At 45.1% G+C, this 14552-nt stretch overlaps 1 protein-coding gene across 1 annotated transcript in view; it reads right to left on the reverse strand.

The window, feature by feature from the left end:
- ZFAT (zinc finger and AT-hook domain containing) overlaps window positions 1-14552 on the reverse strand; it is a 128762-nt gene that overhangs the window by 39056 nt on the left and 75154 nt on the right. Inside the window, exons 9-11 of the mRNA XM_060681824.2 lie at window positions 12345-12494; window positions 7437-7610; window positions 4811-4899 (exon numbers count right to left, since the gene is read on the reverse strand). Coding sequence (XP_060537807.2) covers window positions 4811-4899; window positions 7437-7610; window positions 12345-12494 — 413 coding nt within the window. The remainder of the gene's footprint in view (window positions 1-4810; window positions 4900-7436; window positions 7611-12344; window positions 12495-14552) is intronic.

Here is a 14552-nt window from a genome sequence, read left to right on the forward strand (position 1 = left end):
CAACTTGAAATTAGTAGTTTTCTTTGATGACACTACTCAGATTGTTCCAGAGATTCCATGCCAACATTACAGCCCAGTTCCATTATACAAAGAGTCAATGTAACCCAACTTCACAGGTTTATCTGTTCTCAAGATGTCCTACAACATACAGTGGTTCCCACTTGGAGATGTGGCACTTCTGAATTATTGTTGTTCAGTTGCTAAATTATGTCTGACTCTTCACAACCCTATGGACCATAGCACACCAGTCCCCCTTTTCCTTCACTGCCTCCCAGGGTTTGGCCAAATTCATGGTCATTGCATTGATGACACTATTTAATCATCTCATCCTCTGCTGTCCTCTTCTCCTTTTGCCTTCAGTCTTTCCCAGCAATCTGGGTCTTTTCCAGTGAGTTCTCATTTGGTGGCCAAAGTATTTGAGCTTCAGCTTTAGTCTCTGTCCTTCCAAAGAACAGTCAGGGTTGATTTTTTTTTTTTTAAATTTGATTTATATGCCGCCCTTCTCCGGAGACTCAGGGCAGCTTACAATGCGTTAAGCAATAGCCTTCATACTTTTGTATATTTATACAAAGTCAGCTTATTGCCCCCACAAACTGGGTCCTCATTTAACCTACCTTAGAAAGGATGGAAGGCTGAGTCAACCTTGAGCCTGGTAAGATTCGAACCTGCTGTAATTGCAGGCAGCTGTGTTAATAACAGGGTGCTTTAAACCACTGTACTACCAAGTGATCTTCTTACAGTCCAAGGGACTCCCAAGAGTCTTCTCCAATACCACACTTTGAAAGCATCAGTCATGTTGGGTGTCAGTCTGAAGAGATGGCACGGCACGAACACGAAGCCAAACAACAGCAACACAGCTCACCAGCTCAAATCCCCCTGCTACTCAGACTAACCCGAGCACAACCAAGCCCCCACTTAAACAGAACACACACCCATCCAATCAGAGCACAGCCAACCCCCCCATCCAATCAGAGCACAGCCAAACCCCCAACCAATCAAAACACACCTCCACCCAATCAGAACACAGCCAAGCTCCCACCCAATCAGTTCACACCCCCACTGGCAGTTAAAAGGAAGAAACAGCTGCGATCACACACATTGCTCCTAGAAGCACGAAGCTGAGAACACCAGCCTGAAGATGACGAATGAGACTTCGTCTTCCTGTAACAACATTTTTTTAGTTTCCACCTAAAAGGAATATTACTTTTTATATAAGAGATGTGGACAATATAAGAGATAATACATTAAATTAAAATAAAACCATAATAAAATCACCATAATATGGAGCCATAGAATTGCAATGGGATATAGATGACAGAATTCATAATTGAAAACAATTTAGGTAAGAGCACTGATGTAGAAAAGCTTTGGGATGAAAATAACATTTTTATCAGAGTGGTTATTAACGTATAGGTAGTCCCCAACTTAAAACCCTAATGGAGCCTGCCCATTATGGTTTTAAGTCTTGATGGTCATAAAGTGAGTCATTATATATTGCGGAATAGCATTCTGCTCTGCTGAATGGCCACAAGATTATTCAGTGGCAGACCCTGATCCTGGGGTATTCTTTGTAGTAATTAAACTTTCCATAATGCTGAAGAGACAGTAAAGATGTTTTCATTCTCTCAGGCCTTTTAATCAATTAATGTTTAAATCTATTAATGTTTAATCCATTAAACATATTTGCTGCTTAGAAACGTATTAACTATGCTGGCGGTTGCTATAATCCTTTTATGGTTATGTACTTTAATTATTGTGTTTTAATGTTTTATTTAATTTTTCATAATTGTACTTGGCGCCATTAACACGGCGCGACCTACCCCGGGAAACTTTGGGTTTGAAGGAGAGCATATCAACATTTAAAATAAATAAGTAATAAGTAATAGATTATAAATGAAGTCTTGCTCTGAGGCTGAAATTAGCAACCGAGGCCCTACCTTTCCCTTTGCTGAAAAATTTAAGTGACGACTGCAAACAAGGATCCTTCTGATAGTAGTAGCCACTCCACACTCTACTATTATTTATTTATTTATTTATTTATTAAATTTATATCCCGCCCTTCTCCCCGAAGGGACTCAGGGCGGTGAACAGCCAAGAATTAAAATAACATACAATATAAAAGTTAAAATAATTAAAAATAAATTAAATTAAACGGCCGCCCCAATTTAATAGCTTATTTATTTCACCAGGAATATAACTGCGATTCCGAGTGTGATTTAGAGATGCTTCTGATGGATTTTTAAATATGTGTACATGTATGCATTTCTTTGATGCAGTTTAATTTCATCTTGTATAGCTTTGTAAAGGCACTTTGAAGCTTCACAGATCAGCTTGTGAGACAGACATTCTTTGATCTATTTACCAAATTAAATAAACTGCCTTGTTACTATCTGTTGCCTTCGCAAAAGTAGTTTTTGCTATGTTTTTCCTCTCCAACATCCTCAGATTTGCTCCTAGCAAAATGAGCAAGCAACTTAGTTTCTAACATTCCCAGTTGGAAGGTAGATGCGAACTGATCTTTTGGAGAAAGGATGTTAAATATAAGAAATTTAAAAAAAACTCTTAATTCCATCTGGCTAACAAGAATACCACAGTAAGCAGAAAGAGGATCACAGTTGGTGTGAGTTTCCTAATGCCATCCTGCAAATTCTCTTGCTTACTAAAGACATTTCTTGGATTTTGAAATTCTCAAAGTATCTCAGACTCTCCAATATCGTAGCCTGGATCCAATTTTACCTTTTTTGAAAATATGGAACATCATGTGAACACTGTACAAGTAATTCTCGACTTACGACCTGTTGGTTGGCAACTGTTCAAGGATGCAACGGCTTCCCCTCAGGGGGATTTACAACCTGGTTCTGAAAATCGTTTCCCCATGGTCACATGACCCTCATGTCGAGTATTTGGCATCCAGCTTGCATTTACGGCCATCTGTGGCCACATGACAACATTTTATGCCTTTTTGCTGAAAACTGAAATTTGCTTCCGTTTTTTGGTAAAAATAGCCTATAGGAGTGGTGGTGAACCTTTTATTCACCGAGTGCCGAATAGGTACACACTTTGCACACGTGCGTGCTATCCGCGATAACATGCCACTCCCACAGGGTTGAAATGCTCCCGGTTCGGACCGGATCGCCCGATCTGGTAGTGATGGAGGCGGGTGGTTCGGAGCAAAAATCCCTGCCCCCACACCATGCCCAGCTGAACCGCACAATCACCAGAGGCTTTTTTTTATTTTTAAAAGCATTTTTTCTACAACCAAAGAGCCTTGGTAGTACAGGGGTTTAAGGCACCCTGTTATTAAGCTGGTTATTAAGACCAGCTGCCTGCAATTACTGCAGGGTTCGAATCTCGCCAAGGCTCAAGGTTGACTCAGCCTTCCATCCTTTCTAAGGTAGGTGAAATGAGGACCCAGTTTGTGGGGGCAATAAGCTGACTTTGTATAAATATACAAAAGGATGAAGGCTATTGCTGAGCACATTGTAAGCCGCCCTGAGTCTTCGGAGAAGGGCGGCATATAAATCAAATTTAAAAAAAAACAAAAAAAAAAACCTCTTCGGCTGAAAAAAATGCTTTTAAAAGTAAAAAAAAAAGCCTCTGATGATCAGGCGGCTCAGCTGGGATTGTCAAAGGCTTTTAAAAGAAAAAAAACCCTTTTTTTCTTTTAAATGCCTCTGATGATCCAAGCTGAGTTTTTTAAAAAGCCTCTTCCGATCAGGCAACTCAACCTCTTCGTTGAAGAGGTTGTAGAAAAAATGGTTTTAAAAGTAATGTGACCCACCTAGTCACATTACCTCACCACCACCGAGCCACACCCACAGAACCGGTAGTAACAAATTTTAGATTTCACTACTGCACTCCCCCCATACGCTGCACGCACAATCATACCATCTGCGCATGCTTGCAGGTTTCGCGTGGCTCCCCCTCTGCGCTGCATGCGCAATCACACCATCTGCACATGCGCGTGACTCTGCCTCATGTGCTGTGCGTGTTACAGAGCTATCTGCGCATGCGCATGACTTCACGCGCCCCCTAGTGCGCACGACCACACCATTTGTGCATGTGCATGGCTTTCATGTGGCTCCGTGGACTGTGCGTGTAAACGCGCCATCATCGCATGTGCGCAGGTTTCATGTGGCCGTGCGCTGCATGTGCAATTGTACCATCTGCGCATGCGTGGGTTTTGCATGCGCAATGCACCCATGTGAACGCTGTCTACGCATGCGTGCATTGCACGCAAGTACTCTTACATGCATGCGTAAATGCACACACATATGCAGGAGTGCTCTGAAGACCAGCTGGGTCCCCTGAATTGTGCACATGCGCACTGGAGGCCCAAACACCAACTGGGGCACGCGTGCATGCGCAGCTGTAGGTGAACTGGGTGACAGCTCGTGTGCCCGGAAAGATGGCTCTGCCTGCCACCTCGGACACGCGTGCCATAGGTTCGCCATCACGGGCCTATAGCAAACCATGGGTTTGCTTTATGACCATTCCTGTTCACTTAACAACCACCACAAAAAAGGTAATAAAAACAGACCCGGTCACGTGGTGACCCACTTTACAATCATAAATCATAACGGGCAGGTCCATTATACAGTCGTAAGTGGAGGACTCCCTGTATCAAAATGAAAGAATGTAAATTCCTACCTCATTCCACCCGATTGGCTAAAAGTTAAAACCGTTCTGCTTCAGTCCCAGAATTGATTTAGAGGCTGTTAAATTGTAATCCTGAAACCTTGGGCTGTCAGGCATTAGCAGCAGTCAATGAATCACCTTTATAAAACAAGAGCGGTGGCAGGCTTCTTACCTTGAACGAAGCGTGTTGCTCCATGTGCCTCAGAAGCTGTGGCTTTTGGGCCGCGGTATAATCACACACCGTGCATTTGAACTGTTTTCCTGAAACAGAAAGCGGAGCAATTCAGATCCAAGTGGAGAAAGAATATAATATGCTGAAGTGAATTTTGACTGTTGAGGAGCAATTTCTCTCAAGCGTAAGGAATTGGTTGCTCAAAGGGGTCTCCATAAACTGAGAAACATAAAGGATAAGTGAAAAAAAAATATCTGGGTTCAATTGTAGTAAATCAAGAACTACTTGTATACCGATAAAACCAAGAAAAAAGTTCTTGCATGAGGTTTGTTCGTTGTGAAGTCGTGTCCGACCCATCACAACCCCATGGACAATGTTCCTCCAGGCCTTCCTGTCCTCTACCATCCCCTGGAATCCATTTAAGCTCACGCCTACTACTTTGGTGACTCCATCCAGCCACCTCGTTCTCTGTCGTCCCCTTCTTCTTTTGCCCTCAATCTTTCCCAGCATTAGGCTCTTCTCCAGTGAGTTCTTCCTTCTCATTAGGTGGCCAAAGTATTTGAGTTTCATCTTCAGGATCTGACCTTCTAAAGAGCAGCCAGAGTTGATCTCCACTAGGACTGACCAGCTGGATCACCTTGCAGTCCAAGGGACTCGCAAGAGTTTTCTCCAGCACCAGAGTTCAAAGGCCTTAATTCTTTGGTGCTCAGCCTTTCTTATGGTCCAATTTTCATCCAATGTATGGCTATACATTGCAACTGGGAAAACCATAGCCTTGACTATATGCACTTTTGCTGGCAGGGTGACGTCTCTGCTTTTTAGTATGCTGTCTAGATTTGCCATAGCTTTCCTCCCCAGGAGCAAGCGTCTTTTAATGTCTTGGCTGCAGTCCCCATCTGCGGTGATCTTGGAGCCCAGGAAAATAAAATCTGTCACTACCTCCATGAGTAGAAACCATTAAATCAAGTTGATTTAATTGATTCCACTCATCTAAGAACTGATTTTTTCCACCCACACTTGCATTTTGAGCTGGAAACAAATTGGCATGTGCAAAACAAGAAGGAAGTCGAGGAAATGGTTTGACGTGCTGATTGGAGAAGATGGCCAGATAGTGATAAGCAACAGGGAGAAGGCTGAACTGCTTAAATGTTATTTTACATGCATCTTTTCACGCACCAAAACAGTGGTCTGACTTGTCGAAAGTTACACTACAGCGGACAGAAGTAGTAGACAGATGTAGGTCAAACTACAAGTCCGCAAGTTCTCCACTGCATGGATATTTTTAATATCCAGTGAATATTTATTTCTTAAACTTTTATGCCCAAAAGTCCTCCACTGTATAGCAGCTTCCAATACTAGTATACACAACGTACATTTCTCTAATTTCTCATCATTTTCAGCATTTTTTTTCTTTTTTCTTTTTTGCAAAATAAGAGTGCCTTAGTATTTAGAGAGCATATTTAAACCCACACAGAGATCTGTTCTACTCCCACTCTTCCTATAGAACCAGGACGGAGAAATGCTGTTTGAAATCCTTTCAGAAAGAGCTGTCAAAAACTTGGAAGAAACCCCAATGTGCAAGAGAGGGGGAAAAAAAAAAAGCAGATTTCCACTAATGTGAAGAAAACTAGCTCCTAAATTTGAAATTGCTGCAGAAAGTTGGGAGCAGCTTATGCAAAGATGACAGTTTTCCTATTATACAATACCAAAAATAAATAAATAAATAAAAATCTGAGGGTTAAATATTCTCTATCCTTCTGAAGAAAGAAAAAGTCAGAGTTTGATGAACATCACTCTTGCCGTGAGCCGTAATGAACTCAGGCAGTGAGGTTTTATGTTGGGACGCTCTTCTAGCTCAGAATAACGAGCAGTGATGGTAGACACCAGTATAGGTAGTCCTTGACTTACTATTGTTAATTGAGCCTGGAATTATGGTCGTTAAGTTGTGACAGCCATTAAATGAATCATCATGTGACTGCACCCAATTTTATGACTTTTTTTTTATTTAAAAAGTTTTAACAATCATTACAACAATTTCCCCCCCTTGTGCGTCCAATCACACTTGGCCAATAAAGAATTCTATTCTATTCTATTCTATTCTATTCTATTCTATTCTATTCTATTCTATTCTATTCTATTCTATTCTATTCTATTCTATTCCCTACTCTACTCTACTCTACTCTACTCTACTCTACTCTACTCTACTCCTATTCTATTCTATTCTATTCTATTCTATTCTATTCTATTCTATTCTATTCTTCTATTCTATTTTACTCTACTCTATTCTGTGCTATTGCTATAAATTGAATTTAAAAAAGAAACCCTCTGGACTGCCTGTTGCAGTCAGATTCTAAAAGTAGTGCAGGCATATTGTCACACAAGCTTTCTGTGAAACTACCAGTGTAGCACGGGGACCTTTCATACAAGAAAGAAGAATAACAGGAATGTCCTACTGAGAACATTTGCCCCTTGAAGTATTCTTCTGTGGATGGCCCTAAACGTCGGCCCATCTGCTAAATAAGTCTAAACAAGACCTGGACGGTCTCTTTCTACTCGCATCCTTCAATTACACCTTCGTTTGCCATCTGGAACCATGTTTCCAAACCTGACCCAGAGCTCTACTCACCATCAGCCGTGTGAAGGAGTTTATGGCTCTTCAAAGTGCCTTTCGATTTGAACTTCTTCCCGCACCTGTCGCACAGGTGCGTCTTCTCGGTGCTGTGGCGATTCATGTGAGCTTTGAGGTTGCTTTTGCTGCGAGTGGCGTATTCGCACAGAGAACATTTGAACGGCTTGATGCCTGCAGGGAGAGAAAACGTTTTATGCAGCCGGTCTTGTCCAACTCGATCAGGATGAAAGAATGTTTTCAGGGGACGTTCCCCCAAGCTGGTTGAGAATTTGGGGGTTTGCATTTACAAGGTATTTGGGAGGGGGATGCCCAGCGGTGAAATCCTGCTTGTTCGCACCAGTTTGGGCAAACTGGTAGTGAGAAAAACTACCGGTTCCTTGAACTGGTATTTCCGATGATCGGCTGTGCCACGTGTCAGCACTCCAAACTACATTCACTCCAGTGCTGACATAAGGAAGAGGACGCTTGACTCTTCACCTACTTATTTTCCCTGAAGATATTATCCCCTAGGAGATGGGATGGGAGGGGGGACATTCCTGTGAGCTGAAGTAGTAGATATGGGGAGAGTGACTTGGAAGATGGCCAATGAGACGCAGAGAACTGGGGAACGGAAAGGGAGGGTTTGGGGTCAGAAGGTCAGTGCTGACTACGATGGAGTCGGGGACAGATTGTTGTGCTCAATAAATGAAAGATTTCATCAAAGACTATTTGTTTGGAAATGCAATTTATTTGAGACGACATTGTAACCTGACACCGCGGGATTTAAAATCGCTAGAAAGCAGGAAATCCTGCTTTGTAGTGAATCTAAATCGCGTGGCACAGCTGTCCCCCCCCCCACTGTTCTACTTACCTTCCCAAGCCTCCTTTTTCTGTGTGTTTGGTGTGCACTGTGCATGCGCGTGCGTGCAGCGTGCCTTTTGTGTGAATTGTGCATGCGTGCGCAGTGTGCATTTGGCACGCAGCGCACATGCAGGCAGCACGCGTTTGGCATGCACTGCAGATGTGCTTGCACAGCACATGCACGGTGGCAAACCGGTTCAGATTTCACCACTGGGGATGTCCAATTAGGGAGGGCTAGTTTAGGACTTCATCTCCTTAGCAAAATTGTACCACGGAACCTCATGGCTTAATGGCTGGGTTTTCACAACATCCTAGATCAGTGATGGCTAACCTTTTTGCCATTGCATGCCAGGAGAGGGGGTGGCAGAGGAGGTTTGCACGTGTGCGTGCCCACACCCATAATTTTATGCGCCCCACCCTGTGCATGCGCAGGCGACCCCCGCTTCCCCACGCTTCTGGCACGTGATGGCCCAGTAGGCCCGTTTTTCTTTCTCACCTGGCTCCAGACCCTTTCTATGCATCTGGAGAGGGTGAAAACAGCCTTCCCCACCCCCTCGGAGGCCCTCCGGAGGCCCATTTCCCAATTTCCGGTTGGACAGGAAGTGACATTTTTTGCTGTCCCTCCTCTCTAGGAGTTTCTGGAGGCTGGGGACAGCAAAAAAGTCACTTCCTGTCCAACCGGAAGTTGGGAAATGGACCGTTTCGGGCCTCCGGAGGGGCTCCGAGGGGGTGGGGAAGGCTGTTTTCGCCCTCCCCAGATGCATAGAGAGGATCTGGAACCAGGTGAGCAGGAAAAATGGGCCTTCCGCACCCTCCCAGGCCCTCTGGAGGCAGGAAACAGCCTGTTTCTCTACTTCTGGTGGGCCCAGAAGGCCCAAAAATCAGCTGGCCAGCGCGTGCATGCGTGCCGGAGCTGAGTTGGCAAACCCACTGATATGGCTACGCATGCCACCTGTGGCACGCGTGCCATAGGTTCGCCATCCCGGTCCTAGAGAATTGTTGCTGCAGCAAAGGAAGTGCTAACAAACTAACAGTAAACAGCCCAAGCAAAGAACCACCAAGACCCCTTCCACCAACACTGAGAGGGCAAGCCCCTGGAATATAAAATGAAAGCAAACCCCACTCCCTACTAGCACTGATGATGTTACTTAGCTTGGTAATGAAACATCTGCAAGAAAGCCACCAAGCTCAGAGCACCAAGGACCCCACAGTTTAACCCTGAGCTACAAATCTTCTCTTCCATCAGTATCCTTGAGTAGGCTGTTTATGTGCATCCTAACATCTAGAGCTCTGATGGCACACAGCGACCTCTCTGTGGGCACACAAGCTGTCGCCCCAGTTCAGCTCCGCCACACATGTGCGTGAAACTCCCGCCAACCAGCTGGTCTTCGGGTCTCTGCCATGCATGTGGGTGGGGGGGCATGCAGGGGGGGCATGCATGAAGGGGGCATGCACAGGGCTGCACGTGCATTGCATGTTGGGGGGTTCGGGCGTGTGCGCGTGCATTTGGGCACTCACACATGCGCTTTGGGCAAGGAGGTTGCCTGGGAAAGGAGCTCTGGTGGCTCAGCAGACTAATTAACATCCACTTACATCTGCTGCCTGCAATTACTGCAAGTTCAAATCTCACCAGGCTCAAGGTTGACTCAGCCTTCCATCCTTTCAAAGGTAGGTGAAATGAGGACCCAGTTTGTGGGGGCAATAAGCTGACTTTGTATAAATATACAAAAGGATGAAGGCTATTGCTTAATACATTGTAAGCCACCCTGAGTCTCTGGAGAAGGGCGGCATATAAATTAAAATTAAAAAATAATAATAATAAAAAAAAAAGGTTAGCCATCACTGATGACACATGGGTGTCAAACCTTTTGGCTTGCCTGGGTCACATATAAAATATATAATATAGTTAATGTATATAAATAATGTAATGTTAAGAGTTTATGATCTTGTGGGGATGCTGTCCAGGGCTGTGGCCCATGAGCTGTAGGCTGAACATTCCTGATCTAGAGGATAAAGTAACAATCGTGGCTTATTTTTCTGGACATACTGTAACTCATATAAACACTTGATGTGGATACCTTTATTTTATTTTAATTCTGTTCCTTGCTCAGAGTCCTTGTTCCTTGTTCAAGTGGGCAGCCACATAAATTGGATAAATAAACAGATACTGTATTTTGTTTATCTAAGTTTTGGATTTAAATGTTATGTGAATCCAAGCCATTCTTTTCTGGTTTACCATTCTCTCCTACCCATCCCTTCTTCTCTGAGCTGTAATTATAGATTTCAAGTTCCATGAATAAGAGTGCATTGTCTTGCGGTTTGGTCTGTGCCACGTACCTTGAGGGAAGGAGGGAGGAGAAGTAATAGCTAAGTACACTGAATTCTTTTTCCTCTTTTTTGTGCGTGGCCAGCAGCTTTGAAAATGTGTGAATATTAAAAATCCATTCGCAAATGGTAAAATGTTAATTTAACATTTTGTGAGTAGGTACATATCAAGAAAGAATTACTTGCTGGACTAATCCCGATTCATTAATTTAGCAAAAAAAAGAGATTCGGCATATTGATTCCTGAATAACTGTGGACTTCAGCTGCTGAGGCAGAAAAATCGCAAAACGTATAGCCTGAATGAGATGAGGTACAAACTACTGATTTATACAGTGTTAATCCAAAATAGGATACAGGAAGGAGTTCTGGAAACTGATGATATGACATACTGAAGCAATAAAATGGGGCTAGGGAAGAAGTTGTATTATAATTGCTATAAATGAAGAATGCATTATACAACAGCAATGATGGGAATTAAAGATTAACCCTGTGCTACTGAGCTCCCTCTCCAGCCTCTTAAATAATGTAGAAATGTTGTTATAGTTAAATATGTTTATATTTACTATACGATACAATATGAATGGAAAAATAAAACAAATTCAGTTACTGAAATAGTTATCCAATGAACCCTGATTTGGGGTAAATCCTAAACTGTGCTTTGAATTCTCCCTGCTCCAACTGACTTTATGACACTGATATCCTGCCTTTATTGTTTTTATAAATAACTCGAGGCAGTGAATATATCCAACACATCTTCCTCCTCCTATTTTCCACACAACAACAACTTTGTGAAGTGGGTTGGGCTGAGAGAGAGTGATTGGTCCAAAGTCACCCAGTTGGCTTTCATGTCTGACACAAGACTAGAACTCACCGTCTCCTGGTGATTGGCTCAAAGTCACCCAGTCAGTTTTCTTTCCTAAGGTGGGTTTAAAACTCACCGTCTCCTGGTGATTGGCCCAAAGTCACCCAACTAGCTTTCTTTCCTAAGGCGGGATTAGAACTCACCGTTTCCTGGTGATTGGCCCAAAGTCACCCAACTAGCTTTCTTTCCTAAGGCGGGATTAGAACTCACCGTCTCTTGGTGATTGGCCCAAAGTCACCCAACTAGCTTTCTTTCCTAAAGCAGGATTAGAACTCACCGTCTCCTGGTGATTGGCCAAAAGTCACCCAACTAGCTTTCTTTCCTAAGGTGGGTTTAAAACTCACCGTCTCCTGGTGATTGGCCCAAAGTCACCCAACTAGCTTTCTTTCCTAAGGCGGGATTAGAACTCACCATTTCCTGGTGATTGGCCCAAAGTCACCCAACTAGCTTTCTTTCCTAAGGCGGGTTTAGAACTCACCGTCTCCTGGTGATTGGCCCAAAGTCACCCAACTAGCTTTCTTTCCTAAGGCGGGATTAGAATTTACTGTCTCCTGGTGATTGGCCCAAAGTCACCCAACTAGCTTTCTTTCCTAAGGCGGGATTAGAACTCACCGTCTCCTGGTGATTGGCCCGATATCACTCAGCTGGCTTTTATGGCTGAGGCAGGATTTGATATGATTTTGTTTAGCATTTAAGTATTGGTGCTGAAGGAGGACTTTTAATAAAAGGGCTGAAATAGGAACAGCTCATTCTACACATTTGTATCAGAATATGTCATGTTTGCTTCCCAGGTTTTTGCCTTCCTGATTTTTTTTTTTCCCCTCACTGGCAAATTACTGCAATTACTGACAGACAGCTCCTTGCTACACCCCATTTACCTTCATGAGCCCAAATGTGACGCTGGAGATCCGATCCGTTCTTCATGAAATAAAAATTGCAATAAGGACATTTCACAGCTCGTTTTCCGATTAGTCCTTTGAGCTGAACTCTCCTGCCAACGATCTTGGAAATTGTGTGCATAGACACCTCTGAGATTGAGAGGGGAGATGGGGTTGGGGAAGGAAGGAAGGAAGGGAGGGAGGGAGGATGGGAGGAAGGGTGGAAGGAAGGAAGGGAGAGAGGGAGGAAGGGAGGGAGGGAGGGAGGGAGGGAGGGAGGGAGGAAGGAAGGAAGGAAGGGAGGGAGGGAGGGAGGAAGGAAGGAAGGAAGGGAGGGAGGGAGGGAGGAAGGAAGGATGAGAGGAAGGAAGGGAGGGAGGGAGGGAGGGAGGAAGGAAGGGAGGGAGGGAGGGAGGAAGGAAGGAAGGATGGGAGGAAGGAAGGGAGGGAGGGAGGGAGGGAGGAAGGAAGGGAGGGAGGGAGGGAGGGAGGAAGGATAGGAGGAAGGAAGGAAGGAAGGAAGGAAGGAAGGAAGGGAGGGAGGGAGGGAGGGAGGAAAGGAGGAAGGGAGGGAGGATAGGAGGAAGGAAGGGAGGGAGGGAGGGAGGAAGGGAGGGAGGGAGGAAGGATAGGAGGAAGGAAGGAAGGAAGGGAGGGAGGGAGGAAGGAAGGAAGGGAGGGAGGGAGGAAGGATGGGAGGAAGGAAGGAAGGGAGGGAGGGAGGGAGGGAGGGAGGGAGGAAGGAAGGAAGGATGAGAGGAAGGAAGGGAGGGAGGGAGGGAGGGAGGGAGGAAGGGAGGGAGGAAGGGAGGGAGGATGGGAGGAAGGGTGGAAGGAAGGAAGGGAGGGAGGGAGGAAGGAAGGAAGGGAGGGAGGGAGGGAGGGAGGAAGGAAGGATAGGAGGAAGGAAGGAAGGGAGGGAGGGAGGGAGGGAGGGAGGAAAGGAGGAAGGGAGGGAGGGAGGAAGGATGGGAGGAAGGGTGGAAGGAAGGAAGGGAGGGAGGGAGGGAGGAAGGGAGGGAGGGAGGAAGGATGGGAGGAAGGAAGGAAGGGAGGGAGGGAGGGAGGGAGGAAGGAAGGAAGGAAGGGAGGGAGGGAGGGAGGAAGGAAGGGAGGGAGGGAGGGAGGAAGGGAGGGAGGAAGGAAGGGAGGGAGGGAGGAAGGAAGGGAGGGAGGAAGGAAGGATGGGAGGGAGGAAGGAAGGAAGGAAGGGAGGGAGGGAGGGAGGAAGGATAGGAGGAAGGAAGGAAGGAAGGGAGGGAGGAAGGAAGGGAGGGAGGGAGGAAGGAAGGGAGGGAGGGAGGGAGGGAGGAAGGATGGGAGGAAGGAAGGAAGGAAGGGAGGGAGGGAGGGAGGAAGGAAGGGAGGGAGGGAGGAAGGAAGGGAGGAAGGAAGAAAGGAAGGGAGGGAGGGAGGAAGGAAGGGAGGGAGGGAGGGAGGGAGGGAGGAAGGATGGGAAGAAGGGAGGACCAGAAAAGAAAAGGGGAAAAAAAAAAAAAGATAAGCACTACCTTACATATTCAGAAACCAATAAAATATAAATTATTTTGACTGCTGGTTGTTGAATCTTTTAAGGAGTCTTCCTTTCGTGGGTTTTCTTTTCCCCAGGTAAGATCTGAACTTGAAAGAAAGAGCCTCATTAATTGATGGTTTTTACAGCATTGGTCAATCCATTGGTGTATTATGCTGTTTTCTCTACTCTTTGAGTGACAAATTAGAGCCTGGTTGGGCTGTTGGTGCAGAAATTGGTTTCTGTCTGTGTTTTCTCGCAGGAAGCCTTCTCAAACAGTAAACACCTAAGCAGGGCAGCTTCACTAACCAAATATTTATGAGCTTTAATAGTCCCCGAGAGCTGCTAACATTTGTTCAAGGCTTCACCCAGGATTTCCGGAAGGGGATGGGAATTCCAAATAAACAGCTTGTTAACAACTGCAAAAGGCCTAAAAACCCAGATGGGATGATATAATCGCCAGAAAAGAAGGATGCATTATTCAGACTCAGTGGGGGAGAATAGCCACACATAAGGACGTACCCTATCTTTACAAGGATGCATATACAGGTAGTCCTCGAGTTACGACTATAATGGAGCTTGGCCCTTATGGTTGTAAGTCGGGCCAACCATGCAACTGACCCAATTTTATGAACTGTGTTTGTGGCAGTTGTTAAACAAACAGCACAGGTGTACATCGGGTGAAATCCAGCAGGTTC

Source organism: Pantherophis guttatus, chromosome 3 (assembly GCF_059756535.1).
Source record: "Pantherophis guttatus breed Tessera chromosome 3, ASM5975653v1, whole genome shotgun sequence".
NCBI lineage: Eukaryota > Metazoa > Chordata > Lepidosauria > Squamata > Colubridae > Pantherophis > Pantherophis guttatus.